The 26322-nt window shown below is 32.3% G+C and overlaps 1 protein-coding gene across 1 annotated transcript in view; it reads left to right on the forward strand.

Annotated features, from left to right (window-relative positions):
- The window catches only part of SLCO6A1 (solute carrier organic anion transporter family member 6A1), a 91351-nt gene extending 70344 nt beyond the window's left edge, over positions 1–21007 (forward strand). Inside the window, exons 11-13 of the mRNA XM_054589351.1 lie at positions 13451–13515; positions 15515–15652; positions 20856–21007. Of these exons, the coding sequence (XP_054445326.1) occupies positions 13451–13515; positions 15515–15652; positions 20856–21007 (355 nt within the window). The remainder of the gene's footprint in view (positions 1–13450; positions 13516–15514; positions 15653–20855) is intronic.
- Positions 21008–26322: the final 5315 nt, after the last annotated feature.

The following is a 26322-nucleotide window of genomic DNA, read 5'->3' on the forward strand; positions in this document are numbered from 1 at the left end:
ATATAGAAGCATAGATAATATTTTAGAAAAATTTAATTTAGCTAAAAGGATGAGGTCAATACTTTGATATTCCTGGTACTAAATATGAAGAAATGTATGATTATGTCCAGATTCCCAGTCTGGGGAGTAAAATAGATGATAATGCATTAACTGAGATAAGAAATTTAAGGAGAAGAGAAAGCTCAGGTTGAAGATAATCAGTACAACGTTGAACATGCCTTATTAAAAGTTTATGTGAAACATTCAGGAAATATTCCCCACAGTGAGAAATAAATGATGATAGTAATATTCCAGAAGTTTCATTCTGATCTTTTCAGTTCTGAACCTGCTAACTCTACAGGGCAATAAAGAGACTAAAACACACACACACAGATGCGCATGCACATACTGTATTTTTAGTACTATTATGAGAGAGATAAAAATGATAAAGTTGAAATTGCATGTAAGTATTGACTAAATTGAAGCAGACCAGAATCCGGTTTGTAATTTCACGATGTTAAAAAGAATCACAGGAAACGTGGAGAGTGTCTCAGGACTGACCAGTTTCAGATATCTCCATCATATATTTCTACTTAGAAGAAGACAACCCCACCTTTATTTATTTTTAAAAGATTTTATTTATTTATTTTGAGAGAGAGGGGAAGGGAAGGAGAAAAATATCGATGCATAAGAGAAACATCTATTGGTTGTCTCTCACATGCCCCAAACTGGCGACCTAGTCGGCAGCCCAGGCATGTGCTCTGTCCAGGAATCAAACCAGTGACCTTCCAGTTCACAGGCCAGTGCTTAGTACACTGAGCCACACCAGCCAGGGTGAGAACTTCACCATTAGTTGGAAATTATAGGAGCATTACCTAGGTAGGTAAGTTAAGGCAGAATATTTCTGGAAAGAATGAGAGAAAAGTTTAGAAAATGCCCAGGAGGGCCAGATATGGCGGATCTCAAAGAGTGCCAATAAAAGATGCCTTCTACAAATGAATCCATAACTTTGGAAAGCAAGAAATGTAAAGAAACTTCTGGAACCCAGGGCTGGCAGAAGTTCTTTTGAAGCAACCTGGGTTAGAGAGGCAGAGTCTTCCCTTATCAACAGAGGAGATAACGCTCTTTGAAGCTTGGAAACTCTAGCTCATGTTCCATATCCATAAATTTCTGCCTCTAGTTTAAGAAAATGTATCTCATTCAAATATTAGTAAGTAAAAATGAAAAAAGTTCTGTATATATACAAAATAATTATAGTGAAAGAAATGAAAAATTTTAATCATTACTACAAACCTCACTGGGAATATAATACCAAACACTGAAATCAGATAAAATATAAACATAATTATATGTAAGTTTAAACCAAAAAAATTAAAACAATCATGGTCACAAAGCAAGAGAAAAATATCTGCTGAGGCTATGGAATAAAAATGAACAGAACTCAGGAAAGAATAAGCAGAAAATTTCAGAAATGAAAATTACTGTAAAGCACACAAGAAAGAAAACATACCAAGCAAATATGAGGCATAGAAAATGAGAGAGAGAGAGAGAGAGAGAGAGAGAGAAATGGAGAATGTAAAATGAATTTAAGATAAAAGGTCTTAAGAGAAACAGGACAAATACAGAAGATAGATGATCCAACATACTACATAACTGGAATCTCCAAAGAAGAAAACCAAAACAGTGAATAAATATTTAAATCTATTGTTAAATATTTACTGAAAAATTAAACTTTACTGAAATGATTTAAAAAATTTTTTATTTGTTGATTTTAGAGAGATAGAGACAGGGGGAGAGAGAGAGAGAAACATCAATTTGTTGTTCCACTTACACATTCATTGGCTGCTTCCTGTATGAGCCCTGACCAGAGATGGAACCCATAACCTTGGTGTATTGAGACAACGCTCTAAGCATGCGTGCTATCTGGTCAGGGCTGAAATGAGTTTTAATAAATACTGAAACAATAAGCAATAATAATAAATAATGAATACATAATAAAATAAAATAATATTTTAATTTACATATTGAAAGAGCATGTCAAATATCTAGGGAAATTGACCCAGGACAATCAGGACTGAGATGTATCTCAGTAAAATTGGATTTAAAGGGAAAGAAATAATTCTTTTATTATCTAAGAAAAAAAAAGGAAAAACAAAAGTGTTTGGCATCACATTTTTGAAAAGCAACATTCAGCTCCAGATGACTAGAGACATACAAAAGATCTTCAAGGAAAGAAAACATGAGCTAATTATTTCAACTTCAATAAACTGCCTCCCAACTATAAATAGTTTTGATATGGAAGAACCCAGGAAATGTTGTTATGAGCTACTTCTTAAGAATAGACAGCAAAGCAGGTTATAAGCAGCCAACATATGATTGGGGAAACTTTGATAAAAGTCTCATGGAGAGCATTGAATATGTTAAATTAAACAAATTTAAATAATGTATTTAACTCAGTATAATTCATTTATGCTGAAACTAAGAACTGAGCATAGGGGTGGCAAAATAGAATGAAATGTAATATACCTTGACTAAGTAGAAATTACATAACTAATAAAAATGGGAGACTAAAACAAGGGAGAAATCAAAAGGACAAGCTTGCTGGTTGTCTAATAATTGGGAGTCAATGGATATCATTTTATAGACATTTTACTGAAGCTTACTATATATTTAGAAGAGTGCACAAATCACAGACTGATCTATTTTTACAAAGAACCACAATCCAGTTCAAGAAATTGATATTTACAAGTATTTCTTAAGCCCTTCCCCAACTCCCTTCTTGTCATTAACCCCCTTTAACCCTAAGGTTACCACTATTTTGACTTATATTATGAATAAGTTAATTTTTTCTGTGTTTGAACTTTATACACAGGAAGATACAGGACATAGTCATTTCTGTGTGCATCGTGTCACTCAACAATGTGCTTATAAGACTCATTCGCATTGTTGCACATAACAGAAATTCATTTTCATTGCTCTATAACAGTGCTGTCTAATCATATTTCCTAAAATTATGGATATATTTTACATTTCTGCCATCCAGTATGGTTGCCTCTAGCCAGGTGTGCCTACTGAGCATTTGAAATGCAGTTAGCGTGAATGTAGCATTAAACTTTTAATTTTATTTGGTTTTAATTGACTAAAATTTAAGTAGACACATATGGCTAATGTTTACCACATGTACAGGATAGTTTTATAGCAGTCCATTGTATGAACATACTAAAATTTGTTTCTTTGTTGTATAGTAATATTGTTTCCATTTTAGACCTATTAAGACTACTGTTTTTAAGAAGATTCTTGTACTCATCTTTTGGGGAACATATGAATACATTTTTATCATGAGCATCTAGAAACAGCAGAATTGCTGAGTTATAAGCTTTACATATTTTAAGCTTTTTAATAAATGGTAAAAGAATTTGCATAAATTCATTCTTCCAGCAGTTTTCTGTTATTGTTTTTAAATTTCAGCAATTTTGATGGGTATGTGTTATTTCCTTGGATTTTAATTTCCTTATTAAGAAGACTAACATTATTAAACTCATTTTTCTTTATTTTTTAAAAATTTTTTATTTATTGCTTTCAGAGAGAGGAAGAGAAAAAAATGAAAGAGAGAGAGAAGTACTGGTTTGTTGTTCCACTTATTTATCCATTTTGTTTCTTGTATGTGCCCTGATGGAAGATCCAACCCACAGCCTTGGCATATAGGATGATGCTCTAACCAACTGAGCTACCTGGCTAGGGCAGATTATTTTCCTTTATTTATTAGCCATATGAATATTAAATTTTTCAAATGTCTGTTCATTTCTTTGGTCTATTTTTACATTTGGTTTTCTGTCTTTTTTACTGACTTTGCAGGAATTCTTTATATATTCTTTATATATCCTTTACATATAAGTGGGGTGTCATTTGTAATATATATTCATGACAAATACATTCTCCAACTTCTCACCTTGCATTTTTACTCTGATAATGGCATTTTTGAGTGGAAAAAGTCTTTGCCTAATGAAAATCATGAGGACATTTGTTATTTTAATGACTTCAGTACATAATCAATAATTCAACTAGAGATGATTTTTTTTGTATATAAGGATTCAGATTTATTTTTATATGGATGTTAATTGACTCACCACCATTTATTTAAAGGCTATCTTTTCCCACAGCAATGTACCAATAGGCTGTATATACGTGGTCTATTTCTACACTCTATTTGTTCCATTGGTCTATCTATGCATCCCTGCACCAATATTACACTGCCTTAATCATTGATATTTGCTGTGAATATTTATGTCAGGCTTTGATGTGAGCCTACCTTCAAGATTTTCTTGGCCATTCTTCACCCTTTGTATTTCTCAGTAATTAAAATTGCCTAGTCAATTGTCTATAAAAAACATGCTGAGATTGTGATAGCGATGCTTTTGAATCAAGTTGGGAGAATTGCATGCTATACTTACCACACTGAGTCTCTTGATCAATTAATGAATTATAGTATCGTCATTCATTTGTTTATTTATTTCAGTGTATCATAATTTTTATTTTCAAAGTGAAGGTGATATAACTCTTTCATTAGATTCATTCCTAGGTAATTGATGTTTACTACAGCACAGTATAGTATAATTGTTTACTGCTGGTATGAAGAAATGCAATTTATTTTTGTGCTTGGGCCTCATATTCTGTGACTGTGCTCATATTAATTTCTAGTAGTTTGTTGGTAGATTACTTTAAATTTTTATGTATATAATCATAATTTGCAAATAATGTTTTTTATTTCTTCTTTTCCAACGTTAGACCTTTTTTTCTTGGCACTGATTAAGCTATCCTGTACAATGCTGAAAGATGTAATGATAGTTACTATCCTTATTTTTATGCCCATTAAAATAAAGACTTGACATTTCATTGTTAGATATGAAATTCACTATAAATTTCACCAGTAATGTGGTATTTTATGCTGCCCATTAAAATAAGTTAGTTTGCTTCCATTTCTAGTTCACTAAAACTTCAAAAAATAAAATTTGAAATTTATCAAATGCATTTTATATATGTAATAAGATTATTTCAACCTGATATGTGTACTTTATTCTAGGAATAAATTGGATTTGGTTAGTTGTTTGATTTGTTTTGCTGATATTTTACTTGGAATTTTTGAATCTGTATTCATGAATAAAGTTGCCTTATAACTTTCCATTCCTATTAATGAGCTTGTTAGGTTTTGGCATCACTGTTATTCTAGCCTCATAAAATGAGTTGGAAAGTATTTCCTCAGTTCATAGTATCTGTACTGATTTATCAAGGTGTGGCATTATTTATGAAATTAAATCTTTGGAAGAAATCACTGGTGATATCACCTGGGCCTGGAAATTTCTTTGTGAGAGGTTTACAATTAAGCATTGAATAACTTTGTGTGTGTGTGTGGGGGGGGACTTGGAGGGACTAATAAATATTCTGCTTTTATCTTTATAATTTCTATCATTTCACTTATATGTTAAAAATATAATTTTATTCACATATATCTTCTATATATTAGCACATGTACCTTTTCTATCCAAGTGTGCATCCTGAAAGTCTTGATATGTATTTTTCTCATTATTTAAATTCAAATATGCCTTTTGATGTATTTTTTAAGTTGTTATTAAGAAGTATATAGTTTGATTTCTAAACATTTGAAAATTTATTTGTTATATTTTGTTATTCATTTTTAAATTGATTCCACTGTGTTTAGAGAACATATCTTTAAACAAGATAAAGTTTCTTGAAAGTTTCTTTAGATTACAAGTGTTTTAAAATCTTTGTTTATTATGGTGGACTTGTCTATTATTTCTATCATCTTTGCCATATATATTTTGAATCTATATTAGTTGAAAACAAATTTAGAATTGCTACTACTTTCTGCTTTATTGACCTTATGAAATAGTCTTTTTTCTCTTTAATAACTTTTTCTCTTAGAGTTACTATTTCTGACTTAAACATTGCTTCATCGGCTGCATTTTTATTAACACTTCATAATATATATTTTCTGTCCTTGTACTTTCAGTCTTTCTCTGACTGTATATATTTAAGGTATATATTGTAAGCCATTTATAGCCATATATTTTTTAATACAAATTAAAAAATTTGTAAATTTTTAAAAAATGTAGCAACTTGCTTTTAAAAATGTAGCCACTTACTTTTTAATTGGAGTGTATAAAATATTAAATTAAAAAATTGTTAATATGTTTCGGTTCTTGTCTATTATTGTAGTGTTCGTTTAAAATTTTTTTCTACTTGTTCTTTAAGTTCCTATTTAAAAATTCTTTTGATTGATATAGTTATTTCCATTGTTCATTATTTTCCTTCTATTATTTTGTTAATTATGTATGATTTCATCTTCTTGTGGTAGTCACCTTAGACATTACAAGAGTACATACTACTTATTAGAGTTAAATAAAATTATACTTTTGTCACACCCTAGATAATGTTAAGACTTAAGAATACTTTAATTTCATTAACTAATTCCCTTCCAAACTTTTTTTTATTGTTCTCATGTATTTTGAGATAACATAAATTTTAAACCCTAAAGGATGTAATAGTAATCTTTTCATTTTTTATTGCATTTATTAGCGATCATTTTCTTATTCCAGAAAAAATCATTTTATTATGGCTCTGCTGGAAACGAATTTTGTTCACTTTTTTTCCTTGTTTAAATACGCCTTTAATTAACTTGTATTATAAAATTTATTTTGGCTATTTATGGAATTCCAAGTTGGTGGTTATTTTCCTTCAGTACTTTAAAAAGAACTATTTAAGTGTCTTCCTGATTTCTATGAGAGCATTTCTTTTACAGTTTCTTTGAATGTAATGTGCCTTTTTCCCTAGATGTTTTAAAATCTTTCTCCTTGTCCTTGGTTGTCAGCAATTTTACTATGATATTCCTGAACAAAATTTTGTTTGTATTTATGGCACATAGAGTTTTAAAATTTTCTTAAGGCTTTAACAAAAAAGTTGTTGATTTTTCCTGTTATCTAAAAGATGATAAGTGTATTAGTTTGCTAGGCTGCCATAAAAACGTACAACATGCTGGGAGTCTTAAGCAATCGATATTTATTTTCTCACAGTTCTAGAGGCCAAGAATCTGAGATTAAGGTGTTGGTAGGGTTGGTTCCTTCTGCGCTCTGTGAGGGAAGGATCTTTCTTTGGCTTATTGACGGCCATCTTCCCCTGAACCTTCACACTGTCTTTGCTCTGTATGTGTCTATGTCCATATTTCCTCTCCCTAAAAGGACACCAGTCATATTGGATTAAGGCCCACTCAGCTCTCTTTATTTTAACTTAATTACCTCTGTAAAATCCTGTCTCTAATATGGCAACATTCTGAGGTGCAGGGATTAGAATGTCAATATAAATTTTGGAGAGGTTACAATTCAGCTCATAGCAATAATAAACCACTCCAAATTTAATCATTTAAAAAACAATTTATCCTTATCTTTCATAGTTCTGTGAGTTAACTGGGCTCAATAGCTAGTTTTTGCTTGAGGTTTTTCATAAGCTTATAGTCAGCTGACACATAACACTTGAATCATTTGACAGCATCACTGGGCTGGATTTCCAAGATGCCTCATAATTAGGCAGAAGTTTCCTGGGAGACTAGTTGGGGCTCTTGACTGGCCATAAGCGGTTTCTTTATGTGACCTGTAATTCTAACAAAGTGTAACAATTTCAAGAGGGTGCAGCTAAAATGTTGTGTTATAAAGACTCAGGCATGAGCTACATGGCATAAACTGTAAGGCTTCATTTGACCTAGGCTGGAAATCCGAGAAATGTCACTTTTCTGCATTCTGTTTTTCAAAAAAAGTCATTATGTTTCAACAGGAGGGTGATTAGATTCCACTTCTTCATGTAAGGAACAAAATGCATATATGGGGGATGAAAGAAAACTCTGAGTGTCATCTTGGGTGATTATCTACCACCATATCTTTTATTGGTTTTGGAAAATTCTTAACTATTCTTTCTGCAAATACTGCTTCTGCTCTATTCTTTCTCTACCCACATTTGAGATATCAATTATACATAGCATAAATCTTTTTGTGCCCATGATAACAAGCCATGAAAACAATAGGCTTGTTTTACTTTCTATTTTCATTTATTATTATGCTCTCTGCTTCAGACTAAAGTTTTTTATTTGTCTATATCCTAATGTATTAATCATACTTAACCTGCTTTTCCAGTTACTTATACTCTAGTTTACTAATTCTGTCTTCATCTTTGTCTAACTAATTAGCTTTTAAATTCACCCATCGAGTTCTTAATTCTAATTGGTGTACTTTTCAGTTCTAGAATTTCATTTATTTTTAGTAGCTTCTAGTTCTCTGATAATATTCTTTATCATGTCATTTGCTTTATTGGAAATTAATCTCCCAAATTTAAAATTTCTCCCAGATATCTAGTATCTCAATATACTGTAAGGCTCTGTATCTTGTATGTATTTTCCTCTTGACTCTGTCTGTTATAAGTCCTGTGATGCTGGGGGCATAAACAACTAAAAGAAAATAAGTAAATAATTAAAATGGTCACCTAAAGGAGTGGGGTAGAAATGGGGAGAGATGAGGGCAAGGATTTAAACAAACAAGCCTCTCCAGCCTGTTTTCTTTATGTTACTTTGCTTTCTAAAGCCTGTAATTATACTATAAATTTAACCAATAAATTTTGGTTTTTAAAAAAAGTAAATGAAAGTCAAAGCTAAAGAAATTAATTGTGAAATCATTATCAAATAAGTGATTATTAACGTTATGGAAGTGGGATAGGATGGAATAATTTGCAACAGGCCAAGGTTCCTACAGAGGATAATTAGAAAACCTGGGTTAAATGATAAAAATCATATTGTTTAAGGCAGAAAGCAGAGGACTAGAGGAACTAAAATTCCAGGGAGAACAGAAGCTTTTAGAGGTGAATTGGGATCTAAAGCTTCTCTGAAATTCTTGCCAGTTCTTGATGAAGGTTAGATGCTGACAATCTGGACCAGGTCCAATTAGGAGACATTTGGTCATGTCAAATGTCCACAAAGACAGTTGGTCTATACCAAAATGTCATTGATATTTGGTCCTGTCCAAAATATCCACAGAGACATTTGGGTTCATGGTTCATACAAATCCTGCTCTTCTGCAGTATTCGAACCCAGACGCATCTACCTCACCCTAGGGTACCAAGGCAAGAAGGGTGATTATTGGCAATACAGTCACAACACAATTATCAAACCAATAAAACATGATAGTATATTTTATGTATTAATCCTGTAAGCCAAAAGTAGAAATAAATATGGGCAGTTTGAACACAGGTATATTTTCTATGTGCGGATATTTTTGACAAGACCAAATATCAAGGACGATTTGGCATGGACTGACATGCTTATGGCAAATTTGGAGAAGATCAAGTGTCCTGTAAAGTGAGTCCAAGTATAAGGTCACTAGTGGGAGACAAGCCAACTGGCAGCATTTTGGCTTATCACATGAAGCTAAGATGACAAAATTCTTTTTCCTCTGGAGAAATTTTCTGAAGTATGACACTGTGTGAGACTTAAGTCTAAACAGGAAAATATCATGATATTTTAAGGGAAACAATGGAATAAAAGAGGAATAAAAGTGACCACATTCCTACCGTCTTGATGGATGTTTGAGAGTGGCAAGAGAGACAGTAAAAAAAAAAAAATTAGGTTTCACTAATATGTATTTAACTGCAATGTTAAAACATACTGCAGAACCTAACAGGCGCCGCAAGACAAAGAAATATGGCCCAAATGAAAAAACAGATCAAAGCTCCAAAAATAGAACTAAGCGATGAATAGAGAGGCAATCTATGAGATGCAGAGTTCAAAACACTGGTAATCTGGATGCTCAGTGAATTGATTGAGTATGGTCGCACAATGGAGGAAAAAGTGAAGGCAACACAAAGTGAAATAAAGAAAATATACAGGGAACCAACAGTAAAGGGAAGGAAACCGGGACTCAAATCAATGATTGGGAGCAGAAGGAAGAGATAAACATTCAACCAAAACAGAATGAAGAAAAAAGAATTAAAAAAAAAATGAAGAGAAGCTTAGGAACCTTTGGGACAACTTGAAACGTTCCACCATCCAAATCATAGGGGTGCCAGAAGGAGAAGAGGAAGAGCAAAAAATTGAAAACTTATTTGAAAAAATAACGAAGGAGACCAACAAAATGAAAGTCTATTTCCCCAATCTGGCCAAAGAAATAGACTTCCAGGAGATCCAGGAAGCTCAGAGAGTCCCAAAGAAGTTGGACGCAAGGAAGCACACAGCAAGGCACATCATAGTTACATTACTCAAGATTAAAGATAAGGAGAGAATCTTAAAAGCAGCAAGAGAAAAGGAGACAGTTACCTACAAAGGAATTCCCATAAGGCTGTCAGCTGATTTCTCAAAAGAAACCTTGCAGGCAAGAAGGGGCTGGCAAGAAGTTTTCAAAGTCATGAAAAGCAGGGACCTATATCCAAGATTACTCTATCCAGCAAAGCTATCATTTAGAATGGAAGGGCAAATAAAGTGCTTCCCAGATGAGATAAAGTTAAAGGAGTTCATCAACACCAAGCTCTTATTATATGAAATGTTAAAGGAACTTATCTAAGAAAAAGGAAGAAGATCAACAACTATGAACAGTAAAACAGAGGGGAGGGGGAGGGGACAGAATGGGGGAAAAGGTACAGGGAATAAGCAGCATAAATAGTTGGTACAAATTAGGCAGGGGGAGGTTAAGAATATTATAGGAAATGGAGAAGCCAAAGAGCTTATATGTACAACTTATGCATATGAACTAGGGGGGATATGCTTGGGAGTGGGGGGTGGTGCAGGGTGGAGGGGAAGAAAAAAAATGGGACAACTGTAATAGCATAATCAAAAAATATATATTTATATATAAAAAAAACCTGCTGCAAAGAAAATTCTGAAAAATGCAATGAAAAATTATAGGGTGATTTAACTTAGTCTGGGGATTCAGAGAGGTATCCTGAAGAAATGATACTTAAGCTGAACCCTAAATGGTGGGGACAAGTATTTCACACAGTGGGAGAAACATATGCAAAGATTCTGATGCAGCTTTATAAGTCTGTTGTTTTTCTGAATGTTGTGAACATGGAGGGCAAGAAAGGTTCAAGTTGTGAGGTGCCATGGAATGAGATTGATAAGATCAGATGACCCCTGTACATTTTTTTTTGGTAATTCTAGATTTTATCCTAAGAACAATAGGAAGCCATTGAAGGATCCTACTGTAGCACTGAAATCAGAATTTCACCTTTAATAATATAACTTTGTCTTTATGTGAGAAGTGGAATGAAAGAGTAAGGGTGTTGGGAGGTATGAGAGGTAAATTGGGAAGTCATTTCATTCTTTTTAAGGCAAAAGATATAGGGCTGGAATAGGCTACTAGAATTAGAGACATAGAAAATCAGAAAAAGAAATATGAAAAGATTTAAATTTTTAAAAATAACAGTATTTGATTATTTGATTGCAGTGAATGGGGAAAATGATGGTATCAAGGGAGGTCTCTTTCTAGGTTTTGGGCTTGAGAACTGCATGGAGGATGGTTCCACTTCTTGTGATAGGGAGCACTAGGGAAAGAACAGCTTTAGAGTTAGGCAGGAACTTAAGTCAACAACTGATGCCTTATGTGAAAGACACGGACAGAAAATGTAAATTTAGAAGTAAGAGATAGTAGGAACTGCCTTTTGCATTTCGAAAGAGTATTAACAAAATTTTTGTTTACTCCCTGAAGTTCTTAAATCATCCTGTCATAACCCTACTTGTTAGAATAATAAAAAGCATTCACTTTGTTATTAAAACATTGTAGTTTTTCAGTAAAATTTTGTTTTTATAATTATCTATAATTTTTTTTGTGTTGTTTGTTTATTTAACTGAGTTTGGAAAATCCCGGGAATCATTAATCTTTCCATCTTGTTTTGTATATCAGTTAGAAAGAAGATTATAATCAAACTGAAGATACATAGATACTTCTTAATGACTCTACTTATAAGTTATGGTCTGCTCTCTAGATGCTTCAGAGAGCACCAATATTATATGACCTATAAGAAAACTACTTATGCTAAGTGAAGCAGAACACTCAATTATAGTTAAGCATATGACCATTTCCACTTTATATCAAAAACTTTATAATAAAGTGTGGTTCTAAAATATGAAACTTTCCTTGTTTTACCTTTGCTTAATGAATCTGCTCATAATAAAAGTATACATTCTTTTATTTAAAAATTATTATTTGAAAATTGGTTTATTTATTTTCATTTTACTAGTAGTAAACATTAGAAGAAAGAATATATTTCCAGATTGATACCGGTGGAATTATCTCAGGTTTTGCAAAATAATCACAAAATATTTTACATATGCTGCATTTTAATAAGTTGAGTGATTTTGGATGAAAATTTTGGTTATGCTAGTTTGTTGTTCAAGTTCTGGAACAGGAAACACAGAGTTTATTTAAAATATTCATTTAAAATGTAGTTTTTATTGTTTCACTTCCTGAAAATTTGAATTTTTAAATTGTATTTTCAATTTGTTTTCCAAATTACAATGTGTAATATTATGCATCATTTTTCTTTTTTAAACAAATACTCAATTTGACCAATGGGAAATACAGAGATCTTCATTGCTTTTATTTGGGAAAGTTATTTTTTATATATTTTAGCTTTTGAATAATGAGGTAAGAGTGGGAGGATCAGCAGGAAAGAGATGACACCCCCAAACTAGGACAATTCAAGCAAGACTGAATAAAGTGGCCATTTAAAAGGCAGGCAGGGTTTAAGGAATCCCAAGGCGTATGGCAGTACATCTGGGTTCCACCCCAGCCATGTCCAGAGGGAAATGGATGGGAAGGAAAGAGACTTGTATGGGGGACTTATTTGTCTAGGGACCGAGTCATCCTTAAGGAACTCTGCAGGGAGGAGCTTGGGAATGAAGATCTTAACCTCACTTTCCTACCTCACTGTGGGGCATCCCATTGGCAGAACCCTATCATAAGGCAAGAGAGCCTGTAGATGCAGTTCATTTAGGTCAGCCTTCCAGGGCAGACAGAAGGGTGAGAAATGTGGAGAGGGGATCTCACAGAGGCAAAAAGAAGAATCTAAAACAATTGTGTATTTGCCACAGAATGACTAAAGAGAAGTGGGAAAGGTACTGCTATGGTTTTTTTTTTTTTTTTTTTTTTTTTTTTTTTTCAGGATGCTGGGGCAGACGGTTTAGGCCATAATTGCTTCCTCCTTGTGAAGTGCAAGAAGCTTTGCAATTAGTTGGCAAGGGGCAGGATTTGGAGAACTGGGAGGAATGGCAATTCTTTAATTCAAGCAGATTGTACTCTGTTAACTGGCCAAAGATTCTTAGTCTAATTTATGCATAGGAAAAAAGTTAACCTTGTACCTAGAGAACATTCTCTGTAGCTAATAATAATGATGTTTTGATGATATCTTTGCTATTTGCTTGCAGGGTCGTATCTGACAAACAACGTTATCTTGCCTTGGGTGTGACTTTTGTGATTTTGAGAGTATTTGGTATGGACTTTTAGTAATCTTTTATTATATTGAAATGTTCATATTTTGATATATGTTTGTGTTTACATGTATATTTATAATTTCAAATATATAATAAGAGTAAATTGAAATAAATGAATGGAGGAGCTTCTTTGCAGAATTTTGGAGCTAACACAATATAAAAAGATAATACCTAATGTAAGTCCTATCCTGCCATATAAAATATGCATTAATATTATATTCAATTAAGAGAGATAATCTATTTGATTTGAAGTATGTTCATTAAGCTCATACAAGTGGTTTGTTAAGCTGAAATAAAACACTTACATAAGCGTAGCAACTATATATTGTTTTGTATTTGGGAAGTCAGTAACCTAAACTACTGCTTTTAAATATTTCATTACCAAAGTCACTGAATCTGATATTTTTAAGGATTTCTACCTAAAGGAAGACTTAGTTTTGCTGAGGATAATGCACTCTGTACTCCAGGCTTTCTTAAAATAGCAAAAAACTAGGTTTCAAATCCACATTATAACTATATTAGGACCCCTGATTCAAGAAGTTGATTGAAAATATTGGTGGGGTAAGGAAACAAAATTGGAGTGGATTGAAGACTGAAAGACATAATAAATGGCATCAAGAATGTAGAAAATTTTTAGTGTGGCTCTGATGTGAATCAGAGAAATCATTCCAGAGCTACATCATTCGGTGGGGTTTAAATGATCTTTAATTGGGAAAAAAATAGAGGATATTTTTATGGTGAACAATGATCTTCTAGATAAGGACAGGTTTGTAGTGCAGCAGGGATCTTAAGAAACAGCAACTGAATACACAGTTTCTTGCCTCAGAAACGAAACCAGTGAAACTGATGAATTTTTTAATGAAAGCAGGTAGAATAAGATGGTATTTTAGATGTAGACTTTCTAGACAGGTCGTTGTTATCAGAGAATTTTAAGCAGAGGATAGATATCATCTGATTTACATTTAAAAGATAACTGCTGCTGGAGGGAGAAATAGTTAATAGAAAACAATGTGGAGAACATGAAAATGGAGGCTTTTGCTGAAATGGAAGTCATAGTCACATTAAATTGGATTCTGAGGCTTGTAGTAGAGACAGAGAGAAACCAACATATCCGATATATGTTTGGAGTTAGTGTTACAAAAATTTATCATGGATTGGGAATGCATAGTAGGCCTAGGATTTTTACCTTGAACAATTATAAACAGAGTGCTGGCCCTCTCTGGGCAGGATTTCTGGTGTTGGATAGTGGTCTTTGACAGGAACCAAGTCACGAGGCATGAGGTCCCTGATAATTTCTTAAGGAAGATGGTCAATCATTAGACATGTTAGTTCTCAGAACCTTGTTCTGGTGTATTTGAGGTGGCTTTAAAAAAATGACGTAATTCATTTTTATCTGCAAATGGCATTGTTGCTAGCAGATATTGTCTCTGATGGTACATAGAGGTTTCCCTCAGGCAGCAGCACTCAACTAACTGTTCCTCTGGATATGCTGAATCTAGGGTTGCTATTAACCTACCAAAGTGTTTACATTTTAAGTTATTTTTCTCAATATCTTGATAAATAACAGGTATTACATTAGACTATTAAATTAATTTTTCAGTTATTGAAAATTTCATAATTTAACATTTTTGGAAGAACACTGAATTCTTAAAATCAATATTTAGTATCTTTGTTTGAAATATTTTGTCCTGAATTTTCCATTAAAAAGTTAACAGTTTTGAGATGTCAACTAAATAAGAACAAACACACCATTTTGAGAAAGTGCAAATCAACCAATTTTTTTTATACTTATAGGGATAAGGATATTTTAAAATCATATTGTTTTTAGTTATTAATAATCTTATTTATAAATAAATTCTTATATAATTTAAAATGATATGTTTACAGTGATGATGTCTAAATATATATGTACACATGTTTAATTTTAGGATAAAAATTATTCTGATCCCAACATATAGTGTTTTCATGGAGAATTTACAATTACTGCATTTTTCATAGGGAGTATACCTGGACCAGTGGTTTTTAAAATAGTAGTAGAAAGTACTTGTACCTTTTGGGAAAAAGGAAGCTGTGGAAACACAGGAAATTGTTGGATCTATAACAAGACAAAAATGGCCTCCCTATCTTTAGGAATATGTAAGTCATATCTACTGAAGAAATGTAGAGAAGTAAAATTGTTTTAAAAACTTATGATTGTTTATAGTAAGGTACAGTAATAATAATGAGCAAATGGGTACTTTGATGATTAAAGAAGCCTTATAGTATTACATAAAAATATGTTGAAAACTAAAGTACTATAGAATTTATGTAAATATTTGAGTCATTGTATTAAATATACAATTGTTTTATGTTATTCCTGAGTAAGGGGTGATAATTATTAGATTTTCAACTTGGGAAGTAATTTTGCCTGCATATATATACAATCAAATTGATTGACTTTGTGACCATTTCCATTTCCACTGTAAAAGACTGGATGATTTAAAAAAAATTTCGCACCATTAAAGAGCACCAATGTACTCTTATCCTACTTATAAAATATAAGTTTCATATTGTCTCTTATGCTCAATGATATAACGCTGCTTGGCACACAGCAAGCATTCAGTATTTACTGAACAAATGAGAGATATAGGGCTTGAGATGCCATGATGGTGTGAGCTATGGCCAAAGTGCTGGGAAAGCCTAGATATGCTTGTGTTACTTTGGAAAATTCAATAGATCTTCCTGCATCTCAATTTATTCATCTGTAAAAGGAGGATTTGGGGTTATATAATTTTTGAAGTCTTAATCATTACTAACATTGATAAATGTTATTGTACAGATGCTATTGGTGTGATATTTGAAAGTATTTATGTGTTTTGTGATTTAGTAAGTGGGTTCAGCAACTCAAAGAACCACGTAATGTTAGACTCTAATATTTAACAGTAACAATTACGTGTTTGATAAATAATATACAGCAATGCCTTCTAATTCAGAAATTAATTACCAGCAAAATTAGCCAACACTTAACCTGAAAAGTAAAACTTAAGAAAAACATTAACAAGTCAAAATTGACATTTAAGAAGTCAAAAGAAATTTCCCAGAGATAATTCCACAAAACTAGGCCTTGTTTTTAAGGATGTCCCCTTAAAATACTGCCAAACCTTTTAATTTTTATGCCAAACTATTTTCAAACGCAGCAGATAATTGAGAAAGATGATAAACTAATAGAGATTCTGTAAAGGAGCTACTTAAAGGAGATAACAATAATAAAGAACATGGGAAATTATAGTAAGACACAAGAAACTATAATAGGAATATGCATTTGTGACAATTTTGTGTAAACTGGTACATTTTAAAGTGTATTCCATGAGCCACTTGAATCCGAAAAACTTGGAGCACTTGCTAAGAATATAAATACTATGGCCTTGAATTAGAATCCCAGGCATTAGAGGTAGGCATGTGCATTTTTAATAAAGTACCCCAGGTGACTGTAGAGTCCCAGAGGGTCTAGAGCTATGCTGACACTATGGCACACCTTAACCACATACAGCTATTTAAATAGAAATGAAATAAAACTAAATGCAATTAAAAATTCAATTTCACAGTAAAAATACCTAAATTTCACATGCTTAATGGTCACATTCAACTGCTCTATTGGACAGCACGGATGTAGAACACTGTCATTGTAACGAGAAGTTCTCTGCAATCGACTGCTATAGAGCAAGGCTTATTCAAAAGGGATCCATGAAACCTAGGAGCCCACACTAAACTTTAGTATATCTTTGAAACCCTAAAATTCTTTTTGCTCAATTTTATGTCCAAAAATTTTTTTTTCTGTGGAGGAAGGCTGTGGAATTTCCTATTCTTACAAGTTTTATCACTCAAAAAGCTGGTAAAAAAATGTATTATGTCAATCTTTCAGTTCTCTTTGGTAGCAAGGAAATTATTCTGATCTTTCTCTTAAGTTTCCATTGGAATGACTCATTATATACCTTTTACCTTGAGTGAAGGATTCTAGCAGCTCTTTTTTTAACTGCACTAGAGAGAGGATTTATAAGTCTTTTGCAAACATTTCTTATTTTAACTTGCCATACTTACCACTTCGTTGGGCTTGATTTACTTTCTTTTTTGGTAGAATTTTTATTGAAATGTATATTTTCAGAAAAAAGCACATATTATAAATGTGTAACTCGATTTATGAAATGTACTTCCATAAAGTGAACGTACCTGTAATTAGCATTAATATCAAGAAATACATATATTAGAATTAAGAAGTAAATTTAATAAGCTTGTTTAATATACAATCAATGTACAAAAATCAATTGTGTTTCTATATACCAGGTACAACCAAATACAAAATAATATAATAACTAAAATAGCATAGATAATGAAGTACCAAGACAGATATCTATTGAAAGTGGTATAAAACTCTATACTAATGATGACAAATTTTACTTAAGAGATGTTAAAATGTAAATACATTGGTACCTCAATACTTGTCAGCTTCAGTACTCATCAACCTGGTACTTGTCGCACTTGGTAGAACTTGTCTGAGTCACAGTGCCACCCCACAAGAGAAAAATGCTTCATCAATCATTACTTGCTCACCACTCGTCGGAACAAATTATTGATGAGTACTGAGGCACCACTGTAAATGAAAAGTACATATGTTTCCAGATATAAAGATTTGAAAATGCCACTTCTCCTAAATTAATCTATACCATCAAGAGATCACAAACAAAATCCCACAAGGTTTTTAAAATTGACAAGGGACTTGAAATTCTCATGAAAGCCAAAGGGCTAAGAGACTCTTGAAGATGAAAAAAATTTGAAGAATATATTCTATCAAATATCCAAATGAATTATCAAGCTATAATAATTAACACAATAGGATATTTTTGCAAATGCCATCACACTGACCAATGGAACAGAACAGAGAATCCAGGAACAAACCCACAAATGCACGTTCAACTGATTTATAGCAAAGAAAGAAAATACTGAAATGATTAAAAAGATGGTTTTTAAATAAAGAGTAATGGCTCATTTTATATATGCATGTCTAAAAATACATCTTGATCCTTATCTCAAATCATATGTACAAAAAGCATTGCATTCTAAATGCATTGTAGATCTAAATGTAAAAGATAAAACAATAAACTCTTTTGATAAAAACAGGAGAGTAGCTTCATGGCTTTGGAGTAGGAAGAGATTTCATAAGCAGGATACAAAAAGTACTAGCTATAAAAGAAAACTCAAACTGTATTAAAACTAATAAATTCTGAACATCAAAAGAAGTAATTAAGAGGTAGAAAACAAAGCAGCAGCATAGAAGACAGTGAAAAAGGTAAAAAGGTGAAAAAGAACTAATGTCCAAAATATATAAAGAACTCCCACAAATAAATAATAAGCAAAGGAGTAACAATAGAAAAGTGGACAAAAGAAAGAAATTTCACAAGAGTGGATAATCAAATAGCCAATAAACAATAAAGTGGGTAATAAATTTTGACAAAATTAACAATAAAATACGACACAGCAATGAAAAGTGCTCAACTACATAAAATGCAGATGCATCACACAAACATACTGTTGAAAGAAATAAACCAGACATAAATGAGTAGGCACTGTAGGATCCCACTTGCATAATTTTGACCTGCTATCAAACATTTCAAAAGCAAACCAAACCAAACTAACCCTTTTGGGTTAGTGAATTTGATGAAACATGAAGAGGGATTCTTGGATGTAGACATTGTTTTGTTCTTGATTCAGATGCTGGTTACACTGTGTTTTGTTGAATAGATAAAAAAGCAGTGTACATTTACACAGTGGAATACTATGTGGCTGTAAAAAAATAAGGAAATCTTACTTTTTGCAACAGCATAGATGGACTTGGAGATTACTATGCTAAGTGAAATTAGCGAGTCAGAAAAAGACAAATACCATATGATTCCCACTTATCTGTGGACTCTAATGAACAAAACAAACTGATGAATAAAATAGAAACAGAGACATGGACACATGGAACAGACTGACAGCTGTCAGAGTGGAGGGGAAAGGTGGAACTGAATGAAAGAAGTTGAAGGGATTAGCCTGAGAACATATATGCAGGACACATAGACACAGACAACAGTGGTGTAATGGCTAGAAGGAAGGGGCAGGTAAGAGGCGGGTGGATGTTGGCAAAGGGGTGGGGAAGAGGGCAGTTGTATTAATGTAAACAATAAAAATAAAGGGAAAAAGTAAAAGATTATTAATGATAAAAATGTATCAAGCAGTAATCTAAAAAAATTGACGGTTTTGGTAATTAATATATAATTACATAATATAGATCTTATTATAGATCTGGCTTTTGGTAATTGAGTGCACCTGTGGAATCACCACCAGAAACAAGCTATAGAAATTTACCCTATGCCCCTTCTCAGTCCATTTCCCTCCTCCACAGAAAAACATCTTTCAGATTTCTATTACAATAAGTTGGTTTCCCCTGTTCCAGAAATGTATGCAAATATAGTACAACATGTATTGTTCTTTTGTTTGTTTGTTTGTCTGTCTTGCTTAATGTTATGCTTTTGGGAAATTGATCCATGATATTCTTTAGCAGTAGTTTGAGCTTTTAACATTTTTTGTGAATGTACTACAGCTTATCTATTCTCATTCATGTACATTTGGACTGTTAATGGTGTTTATGGTTTTTATGGTGTTATGGTGTTTGGCTCTTATAATGAAATGTATGAAATATTGTGTCATTATAAATGAGATAGACTCATTAAGTTTTTCTATTTTATCTTTTGAAATCACTATAATTTATATTGTGAGATAATTGATATTGTTCCTCTGAAATATTTTTTACTTTAATCAATAGGGTTATTTGAACCCAAAGTCCAAGTACTTTTAAATACTGTTTGTACTACATTAACTTTCTAAAACTTGAAACATAAAAATAAATTTAAAAACCGTATAATCAATTAATATTTCTAAAATATTTCTGTTTTTATTTGGAAAACAATGAGCATTTCAAGAAGAGTAAAGCTGCGTGAAATGACTTAAACAGATTCCAGTTCCTACTGATAGTTAAATTTTGAGGGTAGAAATGCATTTGTTTCATTTTTGAGTTAATACATTATGTGAAATAACACACCTTGCATTTTTCTCGGGCTACATGTTTAAGAAATCTAAAAGTTTTTGTAAATATTTAAAAATTTCATTTAAGTAATGATATATTTATGACATTAATTACATTCTACAATAGGGAAATTGATACCTTTAGAGATAAAATACACTTACTTTTTCTTTAGTAACTGACATTCTTTCCACAACTATTTTGTTTTAAATAAATCGATGCATCTGAATTTTTTTTATTTAGGTTTTACCTGCAAAGTATTCACTATCTTCTTCACTGCTATTGCATTTGGCCTTTACAAATGTTTACTAAAGGAAAACAGTGATATTCTGAGTTTACCTGTAAAAATTCTAAAATTTAAAAAAAAAGAAGAGAAGGAAAGAACTGATTTATAACTGGATCATCATTGGGTAAGGATTATACATTGTCAGTCCATCAGAGGAGTGTTATTATATTGATACATTTTAAAATAATTGTAATATAGTTACATGTTTAATAAATGAATGTGATTCATATGATCCTATAAGTGTTACTATATTTTTAGTATAAATATAGAAATATAGTCTTTGTGTTTTCAATTTTTAAAAGGTATTCTAATATATACATTTAGTACTTTCAATAGAACAATAATACTTTGAAGGAAAGGACAACATGGATATGCAAAAATATAAGCAAGTTAACTGACTGCAATACTATCTTTTAGATTAGTTATTGACCTTTCACTATACAAGATTACTTAGGTTTTATATGTTTTATGCTTGTTACTTTTTATTTGCATCGAGGATGTTTATTTCTCAATAATTTTTCAAAATTAAATTTACCAGTTCAATTCATATAATAAATTAAAGTTGTATTTATTCTCCAAAAGAAAACTATTTTAAACCCTTAAAAATGAACATTTTATTTTTCTTTTACTTGATGATGGAGAGGTTTCCTCAGAAAATTTCTCCAGCCAATTGGCCATTTTGCAATACATACCTTCCATTGTCTTTTAATTTTAGTAGACATAAAATTGAGTATGATATATCTTTTCTATTCTTACATTGACTTGAATTTTATTGATAAAGATTACCTGATATCTGAATTGATATCCATTTTTGTGTATTTCAATTTCATTTTATGATTAATAATAATTATTTCATGTGAAGAAATTTTCAAATTTGGATGTAGAAAATGTATCAAGCATTTGTGGAATTTTTCTTAAGCTTAAACATGCCAGTAAAAAGTTTTTGTTTTAATTACTTCACATATCCACATTTATAAAGCAATTTTCCAAATATTGACAGGACAATCAGATTATTAGAAAAGAAAAACTTCTTTATCTACAATAATTTTTATTCTTTTTTAATAAAAATTTTATTTATTTTTATACAGAGGGGAAGGGAGGAGGGAGAAAGAGAGGGAGAGAAACATCAATGTGTGGTTGCCTCTCACACACCCCACACTAGGGAACTGGTCTGCAACCCAGGTATGTACCCTGACTGGGAATTGAACTGTTGACCCTTTGGTTTGCAGGCCAGCGCTGAAGCCACAGAGCCACATCAGCCAGGGTAGTAGTTTTCACTCTTTTGAGAGAAGGAACAACTGACAAAATTTCTCCTTTGTTATTCACATTAGTCAATGATTGTGTGTGTAAAGGTATGCACTGTCCTATTCATGGTCTTACCTGGCAGAAAGAAATGTGAAGCGGAGAGCATTTATAGCATGCTATATATTTTTCTTCTTTAACTTAACCATGCACTTATTAGACTCTATAAACGCGTTTTTTTTGAAAACTCGACTGAACTGCTTGACTCTCTGTTTGAATGAGCAGGAATGCAGAACAGCTGAGGATCTGAATGTGAATACAGGAGTTTCTCCTTCAAAGCTTCTACCAAATGTGATGCTGTGCCCTGCGTTCAGAAAGGAAAATCACACAGGATGTTCATCTACGGAGTAGAAATGTTTCTCTGGAGATCTTTCTTTTCATAATAAAGTACTTTCTTGTGAAACATTGCTAACTTGTTTTTAATGTATATAAGATTTTAAACATCAGTTTACAATATAGCTCTTTCTAGGAGAATTAAGATTTAATAGTTTTAGTTTACTCATATCTTTTCTTAATATTCTACCAGAATATTAATAATAATTAATATAACCAGAAAATAAAGTAAAACAACAACATTTAGATGCAATTTGAAGGTGCTTGTAATGTGTATGTATAAATACATATTATCTATATATGAATTATTTTTTAGAAAACAAACTAGCAAAGGTATAATTAAAATTATAATACTTTAGGGAGTAGCATTAAGTCTTTAAATTTGAATATAACTTTCTGCTACAACAGAGTACACAAGAGTTCGTTCTTATGTCACAAACTAGTTTATAAAGAATTGGTAAATAGAGAAATGATATCAGTATAACCCAGATGTTGCATTGGTTAACACCAATTTAGTGGCTTTTGAAACAATCAGGGGAAGTTTTCTTACCACTAGAAAGAAGACCTTGGCAATAAATTAAGTCTTAAGAAAAAAACAGGTAAAAATCCTACAGAAATGCCTTCCTTTGGAGTCAGTTTCAAATGATTTGATGTTATCAAGAATCTTTGTGCTTTCTACAATGTTTGTGTATCTAGTTAAGCTGCAAGTGCCAAATAAGAAGTTGTAAATCCTTCTAAATACCAAGATTTTTATTTTGTAATGAAATGTCTCCATTGAAAATTTGCGCCCTCAGGGAGCGACATGCCAAAGGTGGAAGGTGAGCCCCAGCATTTGAACCTACAATTGATCTACTGTGGTGCTACGTGAAAATACCAGTGGGGATTTAGCTGTGCTAAGATTTATTAAGACTAGATTGTTTTTGTTAGGACAGGTTACAAAGTTGCATAGGTTTTTGAGTAGTTTACCTCTACAGTATTTTCCTTCTAAGTCTAGTTATTTCTGGTGCTTGATTTTGCATAAAATGACATTTTAAAGGAATGCATACATAATATAGGAGAAATCCTCATGTTTTAGAATTGATGAGTTTATTCGTGCTCTTCAAATAGCATTTTCTCTAAAGCTGTAGAATAATTACCATGAAAATCCTAGTTCCTCAAGCTTTTCTTTTTCTGGATTTTTTGTTTATATTAGATTGAAGGTTTCCTGCTTTAAATTAAGCATGTATTCTTTCTTATGTAAAATAGAAAAGTATCAATTTTCAATTTATTAATGGCATGTTTCCCTTTTCAGTGCTAAGAGTTTACTCTAATTTTTTTTACAGTTTTACTCAGATCTAATTCACATATAGCACTATATGTGTTTAAGGTGTATAGCATAATGATTTAACATATATATTATGATAATTACCACAATAAGTTTAGCTAGCATTCATCATATAGATTTAAAAAAAGAAAATCAATGTTTATTGCCTGGTAATGAGAACTTTTTGGATCTTCTCTCTCTCTCTCTCTCTCTCTCTCTCTCTCTCTCTCTTTCTCTCTCAAACGGAAGTGTTACCTATAGCCAACAGGAAGTTTGTATATTTGAACATCTTCCTCTGATTCCCCAGCCCTCCAACCCCTGCCTTTGGTAACCACAAATCTAATCTTTTTCTATGAGTTTGGGTATAATACTTTTTGTTTGTTAATTTGTTTGTTTAGATGCTACATATAAGTGTGATCATACGGTATTTGTCTTTCTCAGACTCATTTATTTCACTTACCATAACATCCTTGAGGTCCATTCATGTTATTGCAAATGGCAGGATTTCCTCCTTTTTTATGGCTAAATAATATTCTGTTGTGTATGTGTGTGTATTCCAAGGTCTGTTCAGAAGATATCCAGCCATGTAATATGAAAAATAGAGACATTTATTGAAGAAGATAAAAGATACAAGACACATTGTACATAGGACAATAATGCCTCAGTTCCCTTCACAGTAGGCACATTGGGACTTCACACAGCCCTCCCAGTTGCCATCAGTTGCCCCATTATATTTTCCTGAGTCTCATCAAGGGTCCAAAATCTCTTCCCCTTCAAAGGTGATTTTAGTTTTGGGAAAAACCAGAGGTTGCAGGGCACCAAATCTTGTCAGTAGTGAGCTGAGTCACCTGGGTGATTCGATGTTTCACCAAAAAACTCTGCATGCAATGTGATGCATGAGCTGCCATGTTGTCTTGAGGAAGCTGTCAATCCCCAGTTGCCCATAGCTGCAGCCTTCTGAATCTTCTGAATAGTTTCTGCAGTGGAATGTTCAAGCTTAAGGCAAAATTTGATGCAGATTCATTGCTCTACTTGCTCAGTCATTTTGAATGTGATGACCACACAGTATACATGCTCACTCAATTGCATCTACCACCCCTGCATTGACTAGTACAGTGAAGTCATCATTGTTCATTCATGCGTATTCTAGTCTACTTTCCTTGGCTGCCAGTCTGCATCGATGTCGTGCAAACTGTTCTCATATGTCAACAATGGCTGGACTTTTCCAAGACAGACTAATCTATATGCGTGTATATATACACATTATCTGTATAAAATAATCATATATTATTGAAAAGCTTAACTTGATACTGTATAGTAAGTTTTACACTAATAGTTTATTTTTTACAACCTACTGGGTTAGCTTTCTTATGGGATTATTGTATTAAATGCTTATTTGTTTGTTTTTAAAAATTATGATCAGCCATGTTTGTTGATGTACTGTCTTAATGATTTATGGTTAGTATGACTAAAAAAAGTATAGCTGCAATTTTTCAAAATAAATATATCTTTCTATGCAACTGTGATTCAAAATAGTATTTAATTTAGTTGAGTATTACATTTTTTTCTTAGATGTAATTTGTTATTTCTAATTATGCTTCCTGCAGAGCATTTAAAATGGAAAAAAATGAAGAATACTAGGGTAACTTAGGATTCTTCACTGCTTTTATTAATATGAAATCAAGTGGCATTAATAAATTTTTAATACTGGGATTTTTAATTTTCATCAACAATGTTTGCCCTTGATCATCTTTGTGTTCTCCCAAGATCTCTGTAATTTTAATGTTCTATGAGCCTCATAGTGTTATACTGGTAAAGGATTTGTATCCAGTCTGCAGGTATAAGGGAACTAATAAAATACGAAAAGCACACAGAAAGGAGCATGATAAAGTACTCAACATAGGCATACAAGTACATTTTTATTTAAAGGTATATCTCCAGGGAAGGCCAAAATAGAATCATATGATTGCTTTTCAGCATGGAATCAGAGCAAGAAGAGTTAGTGAGACAATCTTGATAGCTCTGTCATTAAGCCACTTTCCTTTGGTTCATCCAGTTCCTGACTGGGAAGAGCCACCCAATGTCCTTTCCAGAGAATGCTCTCCATAGGCAGAGGCTTTTGCTCCTGTGTACGTTGTTCGAGCTTTGCTGTGAAATTGGGATAGTTTTCTTCCTTCCATTCTTCACCTTCAAAAAGAGAGCAAATAAAATCCATGAAAATAATAGCAATTTATTAATTTCCTTGTGAAATTTAACATGGTATATTTTGACTATGCTCACTAGATTTACCTTAGATTGACCAAACAATTTAAAAATGACAATTTTCCACAGAATTAACACAGGCAAAACCTGTGAGTTTTGTTGTTTTGTTTTCTGTCTTTGTAAGCTAAACCTGAAACCACTTCCTTCCGTTATTGCAGCTTAAAGGATGCAGGGGGAACAGGAAAGTGGTGTTGATATCACATTCAGTAAGAGCAAGATGTATT

The sequence above is a fragment of the Pteronotus mesoamericanus genome, unplaced genomic scaffold, assembly GCF_021234165.1.
Source record: "Pteronotus mesoamericanus isolate MK-2021 breed Mesoamerican mustached bat unplaced genomic scaffold, CSHL_Meso_final scaffold_167, whole genome shotgun sequence".
Taxonomy (NCBI): domain Eukaryota; kingdom Metazoa; phylum Chordata; class Mammalia; order Chiroptera; family Mormoopidae; genus Pteronotus; species Pteronotus mesoamericanus.